This window comes from Phodopus roborovskii, unplaced genomic scaffold (genome assembly GCF_943737965.1).
Source record: "Phodopus roborovskii unplaced genomic scaffold, PHOROB, whole genome shotgun sequence".
In the NCBI taxonomy this organism is placed as follows: domain Eukaryota; kingdom Metazoa; phylum Chordata; class Mammalia; order Rodentia; family Cricetidae; genus Phodopus; species Phodopus roborovskii.
Genome location: NW_026126448.1, coordinates 21,095,331 through 21,117,576, shown reverse-complemented (window position 1 = coordinate 21,117,576; position 22,246 = coordinate 21,095,331). Strand labels below are relative to the sequence as shown.

At 52.4% G+C, this 22,246-nt stretch overlaps 1 protein-coding gene across 1 annotated transcript in view; it reads right to left on the bottom strand.

Annotated features, from left to right (window-relative positions):
* Positions 1 to 2,567: 2,567 nt before the first annotated feature.
* Positions 2,568 to 22,246, bottom strand: part of Slc9a1 (solute carrier family 9 member A1) — a 56,723-nt gene continuing 37,044 nt past the window's right edge. The window contains exons 2-12 of the mRNA XM_051189028.1: positions 15,633 to 16,093; positions 12,559 to 12,809; positions 11,270 to 11,487; positions 8,669 to 8,871; positions 7,139 to 7,228; positions 6,692 to 6,762; positions 6,405 to 6,578; positions 6,069 to 6,183; positions 5,835 to 5,936; positions 5,065 to 5,137; positions 2,568 to 4,381 (exon numbers count right to left, since the gene is read on the bottom strand). Coding sequence (XP_051044985.1) covers positions 4,032 to 4,381; positions 5,065 to 5,137; positions 5,835 to 5,936; positions 6,069 to 6,183; positions 6,405 to 6,578; positions 6,692 to 6,762; positions 7,139 to 7,228; positions 8,669 to 8,871; positions 11,270 to 11,487; positions 12,559 to 12,809; positions 15,633 to 16,093 — 2,108 coding nt within the window. The 3' untranslated portion in view covers positions 2,568 to 4,031. The remainder of the gene's footprint in view (positions 4,382 to 5,064; positions 5,138 to 5,834; positions 5,937 to 6,068; positions 6,184 to 6,404; positions 6,579 to 6,691; positions 6,763 to 7,138; positions 7,229 to 8,668; positions 8,872 to 11,269; positions 11,488 to 12,558; positions 12,810 to 15,632; positions 16,094 to 22,246) is intronic.

Below are 22,246 nucleotides of genomic sequence, written 5' to 3'. Positions count from 1 at the left end.
CAGCTGCCAGTGGTGGCACACACCTTTAGTCACAGCACTCAGGAGGCAGAGGCAGGAAGATCTTTGAGTTCCAGGACAGCCAGGGCTACACAGAGAAACACTGTGTTGAAAAACAAAATACACCCAGTGACTCTGCTTGGGGCGATTACATCCAAAGGGGCACTGAGCTCCCCAAGGATGCAGGCCCAGCACGTGCCCTTGTCTCTTGGGTCACCCTCCTATAAGGAGAGTGGATGCTAGCATTACTCAGGAAGAGGAGTACAAGGCTCATTCTAGGAGGAATTTGTTGTTATTGCTATTCTGGAGACAGGTGTGGCCATGTAGCCCCAGGTAGAAGTCAAAGAACGCCCCCCCCCAATACAGTCCAGAATTAAACCCAATCAGCCACCGTATTGCCCATGGTAAGGACAGAAAAGCCAAGCATGGTGGCACATGCTTTAATCCCAGCACTCAAGAGCCAGAGGCAGAAGAATATCCAGTGAGACCCTCCCTATATCCAAAAGTAATATGGGAAGTACCATCTTAGATCTTCTCCTGTGATCAGCCATAAAATGGAGGCTGCTGAAGTTTTCTGTTTTTGTGTTCCATTGTCTTAAGAAGGCCTAATGACTATATTTCTTTCTTTCTTTTTTTCTTCCTTTCTTGAGACAGGGTTTCTCTGTGGAGCTTTGGAGCCTGTTCTGGAACTCACCTTGTAACCCAGGATGGTCTTGAACTCACAGAGATCCCCGTCTGCTTCTGCTGGGATTAAAGGCGTGTGCCACCATCATTCAGCTATGACTACATTTTAAAAAGTTCTTTGTGAGTCTTCTTCAATCCCTCACCACTTTAATTTTGAGACAGTCTCTCTCTGGGGCATCAGTGGTTGCTGGCCATCCAGCTCCAGGACCACCCCCTCCAGTGCTGGGATCATCAGCACTTTTGGTACTGGGGGGGGGGGTCTAAACTTGGTTAAAGCCTGGCAAGCACTTTAACCACTAAGCAGTATTTCCAGCTAGTTATTTTAGTGTTTCCTTCCATAGTTTAGGCTGCCTCAAACTTGTGGAAATCCTCCTGCCTCAGCCTCTTTCATGTTGGGATTATTGGGGTTTATAGGTGTGAACAACCATACTCAATTTGTGATGATTAATGCTGCAAGTGAATCCCCGAGTATGACTGAGAGATGACAGGGATGAGGTGTGGCTATGATTTTGCTTCCCGTGTTGAGGATAAGGGTGTTTGTCCTCCTTCCATTAAAGAAAAATTGACATGAAAATCTTTATTATGGTCGCTTTTTTGAGACAGGGTTTCTCTGTGTATCCCTGGCTGTCCTGGAACTCGCTCTGTAGACCAGGCTGGCCTAGGACTTAGAGACTTGCCTGCCTCTGCCTCCTGAGGGCACGTGCTACCACTGCCTGGAGATTGTTTTTTTATTTATGTATATGTGTATGCAGGTATGAGTTTATGTGCAGTGGCCAGAAGGGGTTGGGTCCTCTGGAACTGGAGTTGCGTTTTAACCAGTGAGGTGTCCCAGTTGGGAGAACCCAAGTAGAAATTCTGATCTATTATTTGTGGACACAGCATGGCTGGACAGCACCTCCCAGAACCACAGCTCTACAACCTTCTATTGTTGCTATCCTTGAGACAGGGTTTGGCCAAGGAACCCTCCTACTTCCGACCCCTCCTAGGATCAGCAGAGTCCTGTGCTCTGGGCGGGGTGGTGGTGGGGGTAGGGGGTGGGAGTTCATGATTTCCTGAAGTGAGATGTAGTGGGCCTCATCCATGGTGGGTGTCCATAACGCTGCCAGCACCTTCTGAGTGTTCCAGCCGTTCCCTGCTGGGACATCAATACAGGAGTGCAGTGTGGTCCTTTCCTATCATCCTTTTGGCATGCCCAGCTTCAGCCATCCTCAGTAAAGTCAGCTCTGAATCCGGGTCCTAGGCTGGGCTGAGAGCCTCTTGGACAGTAGTTTCCTGTGCTGAGACCTCACTGCCCTCTGGCGGTCAGCTCCTGGAAACGCAGCTCAGTTCCAAGCTGGATTACACACAAACCCCTTATTCCAATAGGGTATAGTCCTTACTTCCCAGGTGAGAATACAGGGCTTCAGTGGCTATGCACCACCCTTAGACCCAAACCGTAAACTACAAGGCCCCACCCTTTCCCTCTGTTCCCCGGAGCCAGACACACTGATTTTATCAAGCACAGCAAACAGACTTATTAAGGAAAAGTGAGACAGAACTCGGAATAGGGGGAGTTCCAAAGGAGGAACTGTCCACACTGGCCTTCCCCAGGCCTGCATGTTTCCTCACTGGCCTCTGCAGGTGTAAGTCCTGAGGTACCAGTCAGGAGTCTCCCTGATATAAGACCCTGTGGCCCAGCTGACTATGCTCACCATTCACAGACCAGGGTTTTCCAGCTGTGTGAGCACCAAGCCGGGACCTTGAGGGCAGACATCCTACCCAATCACACCATACCTCAGCACCTGGCACACAGTACCAACCACACCAGCAGCTGATGGGTGCAGTGTTCTGTGCCAGTCTTTGAGCCTCTGGTGACCTCCTTCCCAGGAAGCAGCCCTGGACTCCTATTAAAAAACTCACATTGATTTATTAGAATATGAAAAAGGTTCAGTTTCTTTTGTACAGGCGCAGAGCGGCAGCAGCTGCAGTGGTTTTATACATGGTTGTCGATATCTCCTTGCATGGCGACTCCTGCCCAAAACAGCACTTGCATGGAGAGGAGACAGCTGAGCCAAGCACCCATGGCCCCATCCCCTGGGAGGGACCACTCTATTGCACGATCCTGGGACCCTGGGGAGGGAGTGCTTGGGGGTTGGACAGACACCCATGGGCTTGGACCAGCTATGGTGGCAGAAGGGAGTATGTGCCTGTGAGCAAAGGCCTCTAGGGGTCCAGTACTATGTCTACTCCAGCCGCCCTGGCCAGGACAGGAGACCCTCATAGAATTTGCCTATTCCCCAGGGCTGGGCTTCACTGCAAGCTGGGTAAGCAGGTAAGAGTGGTCTGGATAATGGGTGGTGATAGAACAGGCCAACAGAAGGAAAGGCAGGCCCAAGAGCAAGGTAGGTACCCGAAGGCACCTGGCTCATGAGCTTCAATCACAAGATGGGCCTTATCTCAATCAGTGCCATGAGCAAGAGCCCAGCAGGCAGAAGTTTGATTTAAGGGTAGGTGTTAGACAACAGGAAGGAAGGAAGGAAGGAAGGAAGGAAGGAAGGAAGGAAGGAAGGAAGAGGGGTAGGGAGTGGAGCTCTGACTGGTGTGGGGGGTCTCAAAGGGTCTACAAACAGGAGTGCCTCTGTGCAAACAGAATCGTACTTACGTGGAGGTGCAATTAAACAAAATGTAAAAAGGCAGCATCTCCTGGAGCCTCGGACAGCCCCTCCCATGAAGCAGCCCCAGAAATACCCAGTGGTCCTCATCACCCAAGTCACGTGTCTGTTGAAAGCCTCAGTTCCCAGCAGAGGAGCTCAGAGTTGCCCTTAGCCTGCAGCTCTGAGTGAGGGCAGCTCAGGTGGCGGCTGGCCAGGGTGCCATGGCTGGCAGGAGTAGTGTGGGTCTGCCATGGGTGACCCATTTGTCTCCCAGCCACATGCCTGCTGTCCTCTGATACAGGAGGGCCCCGTCAAGGCCAAGGAAGGTTCGGCTCCCTCTTTTCCTGATAGGACTGCAGTGAGCCAGTGGCTCTTTGGTTAGAAATGATGATCAAAGATGGAAAATTGGTCTGGATGAGGAGGGGGCTGCAGGAAGGGAGGGTCTCATGGAACCCTGGTTCCAGTATGAGAGAGCCTGGATTTAGAGATGGGGCAGGGCCTGCCTCACCAGCCCAGCTGTTCTGCCAAATGGATTGGGAAGGCAGTTCTGGTGGGACAGGACACTTCCCAGGAGGCAGGGCAAGCCGTGCTGCAGCGGAGACTGTGGACCCAGCTGCCATGCGTAGGAGGGGGCAGGGCCAATCCAGATCAGGAGGCAAAGGGAGCCCCCAGCCCCCACTCTGTGCAAGAGTCTATGGGACACCCACTGGCCTGGCTCTACTGCCCTTTGGGGATGAAAGGCTCTCCCTCCCCAGGCTCGGGGTGGGGGCCTGGGTCGCTGAGGCAGCGCTGTATTCTCTGGGAGCTGGGGCTGTCACTTGGTGCAGGGGTGAAGACATCATCGGTGCCTGGGGATGAGGGCTCCTTGCTCCTCATCATGATGATGCCATCCTCATCTTCCTCTTCCTCTTCCTCTTCCCGAGTCAGCCTTGTTGGATCCCGGTTTAGCCCTAGGACCTTGCCCTTCAACTCCTCGTTCACCAGGTCCACAGACTCAGGTGACTGTGGGGAGGCTGGGTCGATGGTGATAACAGGCAAATCTGCCTTGGGCTCATAGGCCAGCGGATCTGTGGATTGAAAGCAAAGCATTGACAGATTCTGTACCAGTGGCTCTCAGACCTTCCCAGAATGCAAACATGTCTACAGGCTTCACAACTTTGTCCACATGGGCCCAAGTGACTGCTCAGTTACCAGCTGCTCTCCCATCAGATAGTTGCTCTCCTTGGATTGGGGGGGGGTCCCACAGCTGTCCCACAGGTTAAGAGATAGGGCTCTGGGCTGGAGGAATGGCTCAGAGGTTAAGAGCACTGACTGTTCTTCCAGAGGACCAGGGTTCAATTCCCAGCATCCACATGGCAGCTTACACCTGTCTATAACTCCAGTTCCAGATCCGACACCCTCACACCAATGCACATAAACTTAAATAAGACTTTTAAAAAAAGAAACAGGGCATTTTCCTGCCTAGGCCTGCCGGTTTCTCTTCATGGACTAGTGGTGTCTGCCTCCCTGCCACATGCCCTGTGTTGTAACTCCATTGCAGTCCCCACGCTGAGCAAAACTGGCAGTACCTTTGTGCTGACAGCAGAGCTCTGCTGCCCTCACTATGAGCACTCAGCCCCTCCTGATGTGGACACTACTCAGGGTTTGAGAAGAGGGAGGTCACGATGGGAAAAACCTGTCTTCCCCTATGACTTGGAGGCCTGTCCCTGGCACAAGCACCCAGCCTGAGGGTCCCTCTTTAGCCCCTTACCTGAGCCTATGCGGGCCCGCGACATGGTGGGGGAGTCTAGCTTGTGGGCTGGCACCGTCAGGTAGTTGCTGATCTGACAGAGAGAGTGGACGGGGTGAGTGAGGGCTAGCAGAGGCCCTCTGGAAGACAGAGGCAGCAGTTTCGCAATGGGCTCTTCCTTTGCAGTGCCGGTACCCACACTGACACTTTAGGGCTTTGGGGGACTTGTCCCAGGCTCTCAGCAAGCTGTGTCACCTTCCTAGGTTGACTCACACAGATCTACTTTGTGCTGGCCTTGCCTCCAACCCATAGCTGACCCCAAGAGTCCAGATTAAAACAAAACAAAACAAAAAACCAGAATAAATAAAAAAAACTCGGGGCAGCATGCCTGAGTCCTGTATGGCCCCAGGCGATGCAAACCCAGGCCATCACGACTGAGCTCAGTCCCTTGCCTGTCATCAACCCTTGTCCTTTTCTTGGGCACTCACTGGCCTCTACCACCCCTTTTAGATTCCTGTTCCACCCCACCACAAACTAGTAACCCAGCCACCAAGTCTTGCTGGCCCCACTTCCCAGCGTCCCTGGAGCTCACTTCTTTCTCTCTCTCTCCCTGCCATCCCCGCCCTTTGCCACATGGGATAAAGCCTCACACCATTAATAAACCTCTCCGTCTGTTGTCTAGGTTTAAAATAGGTGCATGGGCTCAGAGGAGCTCGGCAGAGCCTGAGGTGCCCTTGGGTGTGAGTGCGGGAAGAGGAATCCCGCCTCCAGCAAGAGAGAAAGGTACAGACCTTCTGCTCCAGCTGCCGGGCCTTCTGCCTCCGGAGCAGCATCTGGTTCCAGGCTTCCTCGTAGGGGTCGGCCACCAGTGTGTGTCTGTTATAGGACCGCAGCTGGGGGAGGAACAGTCATCAGGGGAGGGGAGGACTCAGAAGCTGGGCAGGAAGGCCAGGGATGCAGAGCAGGTGCTGAGGAGGTACAGAGGAGAGCAGCTAAGAAGGCGCCAGGATGGGGCAGGACCTCACCCGCTGCCGGGTCTTCTGCAGGTTGCTCCTCAAGATTTTGCGGATCTCCTCCTCCTTGTCCTTGGACAGTGCTGGCAAGATGCGCTCTGATGCCACAGACTTGGGGTGGATGTTTCTGGGACAGCAGAACACTGGTTAGGTCTCCATTTTGGCAGCAGAAGGCCATGCTGGGGGACAGCCCAGGGGTGGGTGGCCAAAGTCCCAAGCCTTAGTATGGCTTTAAGGACCGGAAGTCTGCCTTGACCAGTAACAGTATAGCCCTGGTGGCCACCCCAGGCTAGGGCTGGGGAGATAACAAGGATGCAGATGCTGCCCAGGTTAGCCAGGGGCACTCACTGCATGGAGACAGTTGACACAGCAGAAGGGATCTTGCCCATGCCTCCACTCTCCACCAGCTCGATGGCCTGCTTCATCTCCATCTTGTGGTAGAAGGCAATGAGCTGAGGCTCTTTGGAGCGCTCCCCAGCTATCAGACATTTCTTCACGTACTTCTTATTAAACCGGTTCAGCCTGCGGGGGGAGGGAGGTGGATGGGGCTAGTTCCTAGGCATGAGAAGATGCTCAGGCTCCCAGGGACCCTCAACTGGCCTCCCTACCCTCCTGCCCACCAGACCTTCACCTACTTGTCCTTCCAGTGATGGTGGCCATAGTGACCACAGATGTCCTCGATGCCTGTCAGAAGGTGGTCCAGGAACTGAAATGGGCCCAGGGCCAGGTCAAGCCTTACAACTGGGCTCCTTCCCTACCCCACCCACCTCCACCCCAACTGTGGGTCTGCTTAGCCTGGCCCTACAGTTTCAGGAGTGGCCAGGAGGTGGCGCCTTCCCCTCACTCATCCCCTCCACCCCCACTTACACCTAAGGACAGAGGCTGGTCTTAAATAGAGGGAGGGATTGTATAACAGCCTCTTGGGCTCCTAACTGCTCATACCACACTTTCCCTTCAGCTAGAACCTGGCAGGGGACCCCAGGGGGCTGAGAGACCACCTAACACTGGGATGAGAGAAGGCAGGCTTAAGGCCCAGCTCCAGCCTTCTCCAGCAACCCAAGACCCAGCCGGGCCTCCAGTACCTGTGTGTGGATCTCCTCGTTGATGGAGCGCTTTGTTTCTTGCTTTTTCTTCACAGCCAACAGGTCTACCAGGGGCCGAATGGTCATGCCCTGGAGGGCAGGTGAGTATCAGACATCCTGGTTCTGCTACTCAGGCAGAGAGGCTAAGAAACCTCCCTTCTTCCTGAGGGACTGGGGGTTTATAACTCTCTACCTCAGGCGAGTCTGTAAAGCACACTTCTTCCTGGAGATAGTAGTCAAGCCTCACTGCCCATCTAGCGAGGGCCTGGGTTCAATGTGAGCTCTACCACAGATCTACTCTGCAGCCCAAGGAGTCAGGCCCTGCAGACAGGGAACCACCTCTGCCCTGTCTCCCTTATAGGCTCTACATGTTTCTCTAGCATTTGTGAAAGACGGCTCCTTAAAGCCGGGCATTGGTGGCACACGCCTTTAGTCCTAGGAGGTAGAGGTAGGTGAATCTCTGTGAGTTCGAGGCCAGCCTGGTCTACAGACTGAATGCCAGGACAGGCTCCAAAGCAATACAGAGAAACCCTGCCTTGAAAAACCAAAAAAGACGGCTCCTTAAAAAAATGTTCCTGTTTTGCAACTGAGGAAACTGAACAGTAGAGAGGCTGAGTGGTTTCCTAAGGCCCAACAGAGGGAGCAGACCCAGAGTCAGGCTGGCTAGTGGGGATCAGGACCTTCAGGGAAAGTGGGCTTGGAAACCCATCAAACAGATGCAACAGTAAAGTCCAGATAAAAGCAGTGTTTCTGAGGAAAGGGCAGGGCAAAGAGGAGCTGGCTCCTGTAAAAGGACAGAAACTGTACCCCACTCCAAGAAGCCTCCCCATATCGTCTCCTGAGAAGGCAAAGGTGCCTCCATCGGGCTCTGTGTGAGGACTAGTGCCCAGGAAAGACAGAGAATAGAAGAGAAACAGAGGCTCAACAGAATTTCTCAGCTGTTCCAGGCCAGTCAGCTATGGGAGAGCACTGTGCAACATCCTACACGGGCCTCCCTGGGACATGGGTAGAGACGGGTGGAACTCTGCTAAGCCTGGGTCATTCAAATGCCCAGAAGGCCAGCAGGCTTGAAGGACTCTTGGGGATCATCTAGTCCAGTCTCCTCACTTCACAAATGGGGAACGGAGACACAGCCAGCCCAAGAAACACAGCTAGTAGAGCATCAGGCTGAGTCCAGGCCTCAGGTCTCCTGGCTCAAGAGATGGCCCAGCTGCCTGCGCTGTGCTGCTAGAGATGATGAACCATGAAACCACTGCAGCCCTACTGTGAGCTGGGGCAGCCGCATCTGGGGCCTGCCCGCTACCCATGGTGCTTCAGTGGCTCTTAATGAAGTTGGGTAGCACTCTGGTCACTGACTTCACAGTGTCACATTACCACAACTGAGAACTGAGGCCCCAGAGTGGGGAATGGCTTGCCCACGTCATGCTGCAAGTTAGCGACAGAGAGAGTACCCAAAGTCCTTTTCACTTTCCCCTTTCCACCAGAAAAGTCAGGGTCCCCAAGGAAGGGGCATGCCCAGCCCAGGCCCACCTGCACGAAGACTGTGAAAAAGATGACGGTGATGATGGCAGTGAGGAACAGGTCACACATGGGAAAGTGCTTCTTATCCAGGAGGTAGCCCAGGGAGAAGGCGATGGCCCCTCGCAGGCCCCCATAAGCAATGATGAACTGGTCCTTGGGGGTCAGCTTGACAATGCGGAACTTGTTGATGAACCAGGTCAGGCCTAGCACACCTGCCAGGGAGCAGGCAGAGGACAGGTCAGGCTGTCCAGGAAGCCCCTCCCCCTAAGCCCATCTAGCTCACTCACTTCCTGAGTCCCTCAGCCCAGGAGCTTCAGTTTACTCAACCCAAGACCTCAGAGGGTCTTTAAAAGGTTCCCCCTCCTGCATCTGTTCTGAAGATATCCCAGAGGCCCTCAGGGCTACAGGTCAACAAGGGAAGGGACAGGAGGAGATAACAGAGTGGTAATGAGTTGTCATTTATTAAAGCAGGAGAGCAGGAAATCATTTCCCTATTGTCCCCACTTCTCTATATACTGGAAATTGTCCATTACTTCACAAGGCAGGGGAGGGAGGAGAGGGTTTTCCCCTGCACACATGAGGCCCTCAGTTTGATCCCCAGCATTACAAAACATACAAACAAAACCTGCTTGCCAACAACAAACATCCCACAAAATCTCATTACAGGTGGTTGGTTCGCCTCTGTAATCACAGCACTCATGAGGTGAAGGATTACCAAGAGTTCTAGTCCAGTCTGGTCTACATAGTAAGACCTTGTCTCAGACAAACAGAAACATACAAAAAACCCCAAACAAAAACTTAAAAATGGTAGAGAGGGACGGGGAAGATACCCATTGTGGACCTCTGGCTTCCACGCGCAAATGTACACACAGACCATCATACAAAGGGCCCCGAGGAAATGTAACAGGGGACCACTGACTTGGCTTTCGTCACAGAGAAGAGAGAGTAAAACACAGAAGCAAGCGGCCTGGTCACTGAAGCAAGGGCAATCTTGGGGGCGGATCCCACGGAAGCAGATCCCACAGGTAACACTAGCCTGGTAGCTTTGGGCGCAAGTGCCATGACAGCGCTTCAGCAGGGTCACAAGCTGGGTTTTGAGGGTCTGAGGAAGCCACTAGGCTTTTGGAGGGTCCTAAGGACCATCATTAGGACTCACTGTGACATTGTCTCCAGACTCACTATGAGCATGGGGCTTCTCTCCCCTCAATGGCCTCAAACGGTGTTAGCATTGCAGAGAAGAAATGGAAGCAGCCAGGAACTCACTAGACCATATGCAGCCCACAGACTAGCCCCTATGCCACACGCCCACAGACCAGCCCCTCAATGCACTGTATAGACACACTCACAGACCAGCCCCTCAATACACTGTACTAGACACACCCACAGACCAGCCCCTCAATACACTGTACTAGACACCCACAGACCAGCCCCTCAATACACTGTATAGACACACCCACAGACCAGCCCCTCAATACACTGTATAGACACACTCACAGACCAGCCCTTCAATACACTGTACTAGACACCCACAGACCAGCCCCTCAATACACTGTACTAGACACACCCACAGACCAGCCCCTCAATACACTGTACTAGACACCCACAGACCAGCCCCTCAATGCACTGTACTAGACACCCACAGACCAGCCCCTCAATACACTGTACTAGACACACCCACAGACCAGCCCCTCAATACACTGTATAGACACAGCCCACAGACCAGCCCTTCAATACACTGTACTAGACACACCCACAGACCAGCCCCTCAATACACTGTACTAGACACACCCACAGACCAGCCCCTCAATACACTGTACTAGACACACCCACAGACCAGCCCCTCAATACACTGTATAGACACCCACAGACCAGCCCTTCAATACACTGTACTAGATACATCCACAGACCAGCCCCTCAATGCACTGTATAGACACCCACAGACCAGCCCTTCAATACACTGTATAGACACCCACAGACCAGCCCCTCAATGCACTGTACTAGACACCCACAGACCAGCCCTTCAATACACTGTATAGACACACCCACAGACCAGCCCCTCAATACACTGTATAGACACACTCACAGACCAGCCCTTCAATACACTGTACTAGACACACCCACAGACCAGCCCCTCAATGCACTGTATAGACACACCCACAGACCAGCCCCTCAATGCACTGTATAGACACCCACAGCTTAGCCCCTCTACACCTATACCACAGACACCCCACAGCTCCACCCTGATACACTGTACTAGATACACCTCACAGTTCAGTTCCTCTACACACTGTACTGGACATGCCCCGTAACTCAGCTCCTGCACACACTATACTATAGACACTCCCACAGCCCATCCCCTCTACATATTGTACCATACAACACAACCCAGTTAGTACTGCATGTCATTCACACGAGCGCCCAGCCTTTACACACCTTACCACACATACACAAACAGCACCGCACACACATACCATAGTCCAGCTCTTAGGGACACATACACACCCCACAACCTGGCCTCATACTACAATACACAGAGCTCCCCCACAGCCTGGCTCCTGCTTGCAGTCACACAGACACACACTCCTCCCTTGGCCTGGGACTGGCCCTTACCCAGTACCCGGGCGATGAGGCAGAAGAGCAGGGTGCTGATGACAAAGGTCCAGTTCCACTGGTGGGAGCCAGCCACAGTGGAAACTCCGAGGAAGATGAAGATGAGGGTCTCGCTGACACTGCTCCACATCTTCAGGAAATACTTGATGGTGGTATGTGACTTGTGGGAGATGTTGGCCTCCACATAGGGGCGCATCACTACTCCTGAGGCGATGAGCCTTGGGGTGAAGAAGAGGAGGGTTGAGGGTGAGCTGTGCCCACTAGTAACAGGCTGGCCAAGCCCCTGCTCACCAGGTAACTCGTATGCACCAAAAGCACACACAGGGCCAGAAGATCCTTGCACTTTTCAGACACGAGTCAGGACGTTTGGAAAAACAACGTCACCGCCATTGTCTGACTGAGGTGAGTGGCAATGCATGAGACTAAAGTCTGTGTAACTGTAAAGTATTGGCCTTTTCCCAGGGCCACACTGCGTAGGCCCAACATGGTCTCTCAGGTTCCTTCCCTCCATGTACGATGCTCCCAATGCACAGGGTCCCTTAGGGCAGTGGTTCTCAATCTTCCTAACACTTCAACCTCTTAATATAGTTCCTCATGCTGTGGTGACCCCCAACTGTAAAATTATTTTTTTGCTACTTCATAACTGTTATTTTACTACTGTTATGAACTGTAAATATATGTGTTTTCTGATGGTCTTAGGTAACCCCTGTGAAAGGGCCACCACCCACAGGTTGAGAACCACTGCTCTAGGGAGCTTTGCAGGCTTCTTCCCTACTACCCAGGGTCCCCAGTTTAGACTGGCCTCTGCACTTCTGCTCTCCTTGCCCCCCCCCCCCGACTCTTCCCACGGCCCACTGCGAACTCAACAGAGACCTCAGGGCTTCTACGACTCAGGCCTGATAAGATGCTCGTGCCCCTCCCAGGACTCTGTCAGCTTCCATCTTGTGATCCACTTTGAGAAAAAGGGAGGAAGTAGCAGGACTGAGACCTAAGGATTCAGGTTCCCGGCTTCCTAGTGCAGCACAAGACCCTGCCTCCTGTGACCAAGGCTAGCCCTAACACAGGCTGCTTTTTGCCTCATCTGCTTTCAGACAATCTTCAGATTCCTGAATCTCAGAGCCCAGTGGGAGTGGTGGCCTCTGATGGCCTGGACCATTCCAGTGACAGCAGGGAAGTCTGCCGCCCAGCGTCCAGGTGCTGGGGAGTTCCTTGGTGACCACACAGATCTAAGCATGTCATGCTAAGGAGCTTTCCCTACCAATCCCATCACCCGCCACGCCTGGACTCACGCCATGATCCCTGACAGGTGAAAGAGCTCAGCTGACAGATAAGCCATGTAGCTGTAGAGGAAGACGAAGAGCGGCTCGATGACCCGGATGTGGGAGGTGAATCGTGAGGTGAAGGCTGCGATGACCCCGTAGACCACGCCCACAAACACCCCACCTAGGGCCACTACGAAGAAGCTCAGGAAGCCGAGGAAGATGTCCGAGATGCCCACATACTCATAGCTGGCAAACTCCTCAAAGAGGTGATAGAGGACCTGAAAAGGACATGTAGGCTGGTGGGTAGGAGGGCAGGGCCCTGGCCCCATGGCTCCCTGGCTATCCCAAACCCCACCCCCCCACCCCAAGGACTCACAGCCATGAACAAAACCTACAGGGCAGCAGAGAAACCCTAGTGCTGAGCAAGTGTAGAAGCCTGGCCCGGGGGTTGGGGGCCTTCCTCTTTGGAGGCCTGCAGCACACCCTGCTGGTAACGAACATATACTCTAAAGCTGGGCAGCTAAACTGCAATCCTTCGTACACATGGCCAAGCTGCGAGTTCAGATGCCATGCAGCTGGAGGGCCCGCCACAGCTTCCCAGACCTGGGATGGGAAACAGTCTGCAAAATGGTCGTCATATACCGATGCTCTTTATTGGTGTGCAGGTCCTATCTCCTTGCTAGAGGGAGGTTCAGACATATCAACTAACAAGCCAGAGAGGGGCCTGGCAAGGGGCAGGACTAGGCTCAAAACTTTTTCCCTCAGTCTCTGGGTTTTGTCCTGAGGGACTGACATGGTGGCCCCCAGTCTACTCAAGTCCAGCCCTAGACACGCTGCCGGGAACCAGATGGGGACATTCCAGGCCTGGGAGGAAAACAGAGATGATGACAGGACAGAGGACCTGAAGCCAGGAGGCTCAGGTGCAGTGTCACTGTCTCAGAATTACGGTGTTCACACCTGTACCAAGCTCTGGAAAGGCCCAACTCGGGCCTGGCAGGACGGGTAGGTGCTGGGCAGTGGCTGGCCTCAGTACCTCACACCTATCTGGGAGACAGGATGGATCTCAGAAGCAGGTGTGCTCCTCTCTAGGCTAACCTCCCTCCTGGCCTGGGGATGCTCACAAATATGTTCATGGTCTGCCACCTGAGCCAGTGGCACAGTACAGAGGCCAGGGCCTCCTTTCTAGCCTGGAGCTATCAGTGGTATGACAAGTAGACAAGAGAATATGGTGTAGGCCTGTGTGTAGGGTCATGCGACTCCAACAGCATTCCTAATCAGCCAGGAGCCTCTTAATGCCCCTATTTCTTCATGTGGCAAGACTGTGGTAAAAATGCTACTATCCTGGTTATTTTTTGCTATCTTTTTTGCTCGTTTGTTTTTTGAAATAAGGTTTCCCTGTGCAACCCTGGCTGTCCTGGAACTCACTCTATAGACCAGGCTGGCCTCGAACTCACAAAGATCTGTCTGTCTCTGTCTCCTGAGTGCTGGGATTAAAGGTGTGCGCCACCGCTGCCCAGCCATTTTTTTGCTATCTTTACACAAGCTAGAGTTACTTAGGAAGAAGACCTTCAGCTGAGACAATGGTTCCAGGAGGTCCTGGGTTGTACAAGAAAGCAGGCTGAGCAAGCCAATAAGCAGCTCTCCTCCAGTTCCTGCCTCCTGCAGTGAGTTCCTGTCCTGACTTCCCTCAGTGATGGGACATGACCTGGCTGGAAGCTGAAATAAACCCTTTCCTCCTCAGATTGCTTTTGCTCATGGTAATTTATCACAGCAAGGTAAACCCTAACGAATACAGCCAGAATCACTATGCAAGCCAGATAAGGCAAGATGCATTCAGACAGGAAGCAGCCAAACACGGGCCACATGATCACCACTGTCAGGAGATGGCACAGATCCTCCACACCCAGATCTGAGTTATCAACTTGATGAAAGCATTCCATTGCTTCCAGGAGTGGCGATATGAATTCATGTCCAGACTCAGCTGGGGAGGGTTCAACTTAGGTCCTAACTGCCTTAGGACACACATTAATAAGCAGAAATCCTGTAGGATTCCCAGGAAAATGACAGGCTAGTTTCTGTGTGTCCTGCACAAGCTGAGGCTTATGTGTAACCCTTGGCAGGGGTTGCTGCTAGAAGAGACCAAGATGGAGAGCGGAATGATTGGGCTAGACTCAGCTGTATGAGAAGTGGCGAGAGCACAGGAGGAAGCTGAGGCTGTGGCTAGTGAGCAAGTCTTTCCACTGGAATGTCATGTCCAGAGGGGCTGGAGAGGACAGTGTGGTCCCAGCAGGACTGGGCATGGACCTCTGTGTCTTTTGTGTTTTCCTGTGTGTGCAGATTGTTTTTTAGGAGTCCAGTTTTAGAGGGGGCAGAATGTGTGTGCATATACCTGCTTCCTGAGGAAACTGGCTGATAGACATGTGCAGATACACAGTTCTGCCAGGCACAGGTCCTCACCTGCCCTTTAGCAGATAGCACTACTATTCTGTCACTTGAAAACTGTCAAAGGAGAGGTCTAGAAGAGGAAGAACCTCTTGCTTAAAGTCACATAAAAACATGTAGCTAACCCAGACCTACTAAATTCATTTATCAGGTCCTAGAGGTTTAGGCAAGCACACTCCTTTTAATTTCCTTTGCCTAAAACCCTGCATGCTCCAAATTCTTTAAACAGCCAACACAAGAACTAAAAAGGCCCCTTGGTGATAAATGGGCTATGAAGAAAGGAAGGCATGAAGCAGCTCAGTAACTGGGCAAGATGGCAACAAAACGCAAGCTGACCAGAAAGCAAATGACCTGCTGGCCAAGAGTTCAAGTCCTGGAGGGCAACAGACTGGGTCAAGCACATTGCCTTAACCTCAGCTCCGCCACATTCTAGCAAATAGTCTAACTTCTGTGGGTTGTTTCTAGTTCTGTAAGGTGGGGACACTACATCTCCCCTCAGGTTGTCCTGAGGAGTAAGAAAGGGGATCCATAGTCCAATGCTCAGAGCAGGGCCTGACACACAAGCCCAGAGGGACATTGGTCATTTATATCATCTTCAGTGGAAGGATAGGGCATTGCCTGACCCCCGTATGTGTGGTGTGTGACCCCTGACCCCTCACCACAGTGACAGCATCATTGAGCAGGGACTCCCCAAAGACGAGGATGTGTAGCAGTTCATTGATGTGGATCTCCTCAAAGACAGCCAGCACAGCCACCGGGTCCACGGCCGAGATGATGCTACCGAAGAGCAGGGTGTCCAGCAGGCCAATGTTGTTGATCTGTTCTCCGCCCACGAGGCACACGGCGTACAGGAGGCCACCCAAGAAGAAAGCATTCCACAGTGTGCCCACCACAGCAAAGATGAGGATGGTGCCCAGGTTCTCCGTGAACTGCCGCAGTGGCAGGAAGTAGCCCGCGTCCAGGATGATGGGCGGCAGCAGGAAGAGGAAGAAGACGTCTGACTGCAGGAAGGGGGGCGTCTCTCCAACACCCTTGATCAGGCCCCCCACCAGCAGCCCCACCACGATCAGCAGGCAGCTCTCCGGGACGATACTCGAGATGGTGGGGATCACATGGAAACCTGTGAAGGGCGAGAGAACGGGAGGCCGTGGGCTTTTCAGGGGAGCCAGAAGAACAGAAGGTTGGGGACAGGACTGGGGACCAGGAGAGCATCTGGCGAGAGGTGCACAGGCTTGGTCTCAGAAGGCCGCTCTGTTAACTCTCTGAGCCTCGGCTTCCTTGCCTGTAAACGGAAGGGATAATACCAGCTTCACAGGGCTGTGGTATAAAATAAATTATTTTTAAAACTTACATTTATCTTACATGCCTGTGTGTGCATGCATGTACGTGTGAGACATGTGAGTATGCGCCATGGTAAGTAGGTGGATGTCAGATGACAACTTGCGGGAGTTGGCTCATTCCTTCTATCATATGGGTCTTGGGGATTGAACTCAGGTCCTCAGGCTTGGCAGCAAGCCCTTTACCTTTTGTACCACTTTGGGCCCAATGTTTTCACAGAACATTCACCAACTGTCTCTGTCACTGTCATAAACTGTTAGAAAGCAGCAGCTCTGTATACCTCCAGCAGACAGAAACTAAACTGATGACCAAGGTGCAAAGTGCCTAAGGCATCAAGCGATTCCTGGGCATGGCATCTTTTCAGGCACAAGTTCAGGGAGGCTGACTTACGCCCCATGCAGGGAAGAACAAACTAATGAGTCTGTCCTGGGGAAGGCGGCGAGCTCCATGCCATGGAGGTGTATAAGCCACAGGCTGACAATGACAGGTGTTAAAGTGGAGACAACAGAGAGACAGGAGCATCGAAGAGCATCAGTGCCAGGAGGGATGTGGGGACACTAGGCCTGGGTCTGCAAACCTGCAGAGCACATGCAGAGACCTTCAATCCCAGACTTGCAGGCGGGAAACGGCTGTACATAACTGAGGCATGCTTTTCCGGACACCAGGCAGCTGCTCCAGACAAGATCCCAAGAGGTCAAAAGCCATCAGTCAGTTTGAGCAAGTGAAAGGAAATCTCTTTGCCACCCTGCCTTCAGCCCACCCCACTCTAAAGACAGGGCAATGGAGGCTGGAAAGGTAAAGGGACTTGCCCAAAGTCAGAGCATGTCAGTAGCAGAACCATCAGGGGACCTAGATCTGATGCCCAGCTCCAGCCAACTCCACAGTTCTGAAACATTAGTTATCCTAGCCTCCCTCCCCATCAAGCCATGCCCATTCTCTGTTGTGGACCATGCCAAGGCTCCAGACCCAGGCTTCTGGGGATCCCAGCTTTGGTTACAGAGCCCCATGTTCCCTATGAGCTCTTTGGTTTGGTTTTCAGTAGGAAGGTGGGTGAAGACCTGGGCACCCAGATGCAATGTTGGGTACTGGGACCCGGAAGCCATCTGGGTCAAGAGGTAGTGAGACCTTTGCTCAAGAATGATGCTCCTTTATCTTCCCTACCTAGCAAGCTCTGAGCTGGCAAATTCCATCGTATGTGCTGATTTGAAAATACCCATAATCCTCAAGGACCTGCCTGGCCAGATCTTTGCCTTCATTATCCTCTAGAACCTTGGGAAAGAAGGACATTGCTCCCTCTGGCAAAGTCCCTCCTATGTCCAGGTACTGACCGGGGCAATAGTACACCACAGTCCCCATAGAATGACAAGCTCCAAGGAGACACTGAAAGCATACTAGGGAAAAACACATCTCCATCTGAGGGGTAGGAAGGAACCTCAAAGCCACTTTGTATGTTCCTGATTTCAAAAGTCATCTCGTGCGCTGTCTAGGCTGTCTGGCTGTAGGGTCTACAGTAACACCCAGAGTTCAGCTGGTGGGTACATCTCTTGTCCCAGTCTCCTCCCCAGCCCCTACTATATTCAAACTCTTTCAAAGTTCCCAAACGAGCATTGTCTTTTTCCGGTAGACAGGCCCCAACTGTGTGGCTGGTTAAGTGTGCATCTGCCTCCTCGTCCAGGTCCTCTCTGAGCAGCCTGTCTGCCGAGGGCAGACAGGACTTCCCTCTTGTGCCACCTTCTCCCACAACCTTCAAGACACAGTCATCACCTCTTTTCCTGGCACCCACAGAGGTCAGGCAACCAGCTAAAGAGTGGAGATGACCACGGCACCTTACCCAGAGATCTGCACTGCCCTGAAGGGAAGACTATAAGGCCTGCTACACTGTGGATCTGAGTGATTCTCAGGCTACAAGTTTTAAAGGGTTACTAACAGATGGTAGTGACAGATCCTTTAAGAGGTAACTGAGGTTTTTTAGGTCACTGGGAGGGTGTCCTTGAGGAGGAGGAAGTAAGGGACCCCCTCGCCCCCCAGGTTCTCTCCTTGCTTCACCATTTAAGCATTTTGGTCCACCTCACCACAGACCCAAAGCAAGAGGGTCATTCAGTCTCAGACTAAAACCTCCAAGACTGTGGCAGGGGTGATGGCTTGTGGGAAGTTTGCTGCTCCAGCAAAGGACTGGAGTTCAGATCCCCAGCACCCACACACATCCTGGGTGGGTGTGGCAGACCACCTATAATCCCACAATGGTAGGAAGGAAATAGGTATTATCCAAAACAAGCTGGCTAGCTGGACGAGTTGAATCAACCAGCTCTGGTTTCAAGTGAGAGACCCTCCCTCAATATATAAGGTAAAGAGTCATAGAAGAAGCCACCCAACTTTAACCTCTGGCCTACACACATATGCACACACACACAGAGTAAACACACACATTTATACAATGTAAACACACATATACACATACACACACAATGTAAATACACAATATAAACACATACAGCCTAAACACATACACACAAAGCAAAAAATAATACCCTCCCAAACTGAATTTAGAAGTTTAAAGTTCTCTTTAAATGGGCATTTAGTCACAGGAAAATGAGTCACTTGAGTTTAGGAGAGTAGAATTCTTATAATGGGCCAGAAAGCAGCTTCCCAAGGTCAAGAATGAGCTCCAAGGACTGGTGAAATGGCTCAGTGAGTAAAGGTGCTCGCTGCTAAGGCTGATGACCCGAGTTTGATCCCTGGGGCCAAACAGTGGAAAGAACCCACTCTTACAGGTTGTTTTCTGATCCCCACAGGCAGTCCATGGCACACACGTGAGAACGCGTGTGCACGCACACACACGCGCGCGCGCGCACACACACACACACACACAAATAAATCCTTTAAAAAGTACCCGCGCACACACACACACACACACACACACACACGCACGCACACGCACACACAAATAAATCCTTTAAAAAGTACCCCCCCCACACACACAAATAAATCCTTTAAAAAGCACCACCCCACCTCCCAAGAAAGAGTCCAGCTCCAGCCAGCTGGCCTTCCTTGACTGTGGTGGTCTGCTCTATAGAGTCAGCAACAGCTGTCTTAGGAGAAGACAGAATCTAAAGAGACAGTTCAGAGTAAGCAGAAGACAGCATCCACCTCCACTAGCAACAAGGCTGGGAAAATGCCTCCTCTGTGTCCATCGGGCGGATGCATGAGCTGGCCACAGTTCCTGCCTGGAGAGGGTGTGTGAGTGAAGCAAGCTAGGGCAGTAACATGGAGGATGTTATTCTAAAGGTGTCCCAGCTGGAAGCACATGCCATCTCACTCAGCCCTCCTAACAGTTGGGTAATGTTGCTATGCTGCACAGGGCAAGCCTGGGCCCTGCAAGGAAGGGTTCTGCTCTAGCAGCATGGGTGTCTCGACATAGGCTAAAGAGGCTGAAGGGTGTCAGTATTTTCCTGAGCTGGCTCTTCTGGGCCCTTTGTGAGGAGCTCATGGGGATGACCATAGTTTTCTGGGATGAGTCCTCTATGGCAGGTGAACAGTTAGTGCTCCTACAGATGAGAAGGTGCTCGGAGAGGCTACAGTCACGTCTCTGGCACCCTCCCCTCCCATCTCCCCCAGGGTTCTGTTCGGTTTTTTTTTTTTTTTTTTTTTTTTTTCCCTAGTATTCTGCAGCGGGGCTTCAGCCTCAGGGGCCTCTAGGCTGAGCCAGGCTGCAGGGAAGGGCTAGATCTCTTCTCTCTTGGCTTCTTGCCTGCAGTGGGTGGCACATTACTGGAAAGTGCTTGAGGGAGGGGCAGTGTCTGTCAGGAGGAGGAGACTCCTTGGGGAAAGGAGCTTGGCTGCCTGAGGTCTGTCCTAGCTTGTTCCTCTCCCAAGGCCATGATTCCAATTGTTCCCACCCTGTATCCCCCAAGAGTCCCAAGACACAGGAAACTGGCTGACACCTGTAGTGAAAGGGGCAAGAGCAACAGATGGGGTCCCCGTTGTGGTGACAAAGGGTCAGCATTGAGGCAAGAGTCCAAGAAACGGGGCTCCTCCAGGGCTCAAACTGTGGCAGCAGTGACTGAGCTATGATGAAATCTGGGTAGGGCAGCCATAGTTAGAACCAGATCTAGAGACAAGGGAGCTAGAATGGACCTCAGACAGCGTCTAATTCTCTATCTTATGGTCAGCCAGAGAGACCATGTGACCTGTCAATGGCCACAGAACCAGCTCCTCAAGAGCTATGTGCTGCAAAACCAGTGATACCCTCAAGCCCCACAGCGTCCCTCCAGGCATCCTGTCCACACCGAGCTGTGAGGCAAGAAGGTGTGGAATTCCACACCCTAGCCTTGCACAAACTCTTGAATGCAGCTCCAGGCTGGCCTCCCTGTAGGAGAGGTGTTCGTTCCTTCCCGTTGAACATGTGTGCACACAAATGCATTCTGACAGAAATGTCACTAGATTTTGGATTGACTGGGGATTCTCAAGGCTCTCTGCAGCTGCTCTGCCCTCCACCACAAAAACATTTTATTCACATTTCTCAGGCTGTGCCCATCTGCTTGGGTGGGCACAGTAAAGCAGGCAAGGCATGTGGCTGGTTCTGCTTGTCCCAGGCCTCCCTGGCTTGGGAAGTCACAGGGAAAAGCTGGAAGAGGGGTCTCTGAGGCCTACCAGTGGTCCCTCTGCAGCCATACTTCCAGGCCTGAAGGCTGCTCTGGGGCTGCACTTCAGCCAGTGCCCAAGAGATTTCTCTCTTCACTGCACAGTGACTCCATCTCTTTAAGGCTCTCTTCAGGGGCCCCAGCAGCCATTGTCAACCACAGCAATGGGAAGCTACTGTGTGTGCTAACCATGGGCCTCATCTGCTCCTCCCCATGGCTTTGAGAAGACCCAATTTTAGATGAGGAAACTTAGGCATAGAAAGGTTAATTAAGCAACTTGGAATAAATTCACAAAGCCAATAACTGGATACACAATCTAGGCCCCAGAGTCTGTTCTTACTCATTCATACCATTACCCCTAGTTCAGTCCTAGCTGGTTTCCCCGAGGACCCACCCAGGACCAAAGCGGCCAAGAGCAGTTCCCTGAAGACCTGAGGCAGCCATGTTTTTCCATGAGTAACTTCTTCCCCAGAGAAGTCCTTGCACAGTTCCTCTCTCACAGCTCTCTTGAAGATCATCTGTCTTTGAAGGCATCCTCCCAGGATCTATGCAGTGAGCCCAGCCAGAAGGCTCTTTGCTGCCAGCTCTTGGGATAACAGGTGGTAGTTACTCAGCATGGTTTCTCACTGTGACCTCATCGCTGGGACCCAAGAAGCAAGAGTAGCTCCCATTCGGCCACTGCCTCAGCAGATTTCCAGACAGACATGCAGGAGACAAGTCTGTGCCACCACCTACCCATGCTGTGTTCCCACAGCTGGTAAAAACTGGGTCCCAATCAGGGTACAGCGACTTACTAGCAGGGTGGCCTTGCCGAGTTACTTTATGGCTCCTGTCCTCAGTTTGCCCACCTACAGCACGGTGTGGGTAGTAGATGGGGTAGGAGATAATGAAGGTAAAGAATTCCAAGCAATAAGCCAGGTATGTGAGTGTATTCCTATAATCCTACCTACCTAAGGCAGGAAGACCACAAGTTTGAGGCCTGCCTGAGCAACTCAGTGGGGATTAATCTCAGAAAGGAATGCTGATGTCCAATGTAAAATGTGACAAGCACTCTATTAAAGTTTTCATCAAGGGGCCAACAGGATGGTTTAGTGGGTAAGGTTCTTGTGGTACGAGCCTAAATTTTGATCCCTGGAACCCAGGTAAAAGTGGAAGGAAAGCTGGGCGTCAGTGACGCATGCCTTTAATCCTAGCACTCAGGAGGCAGAGGCAGCCGGATCTCTGTGAGTTCGAGGCCAGCCTGGTCTACAGGTTGAGTTCCAGGACGACCAGGGCTACACAGAGAGACCCTGTCT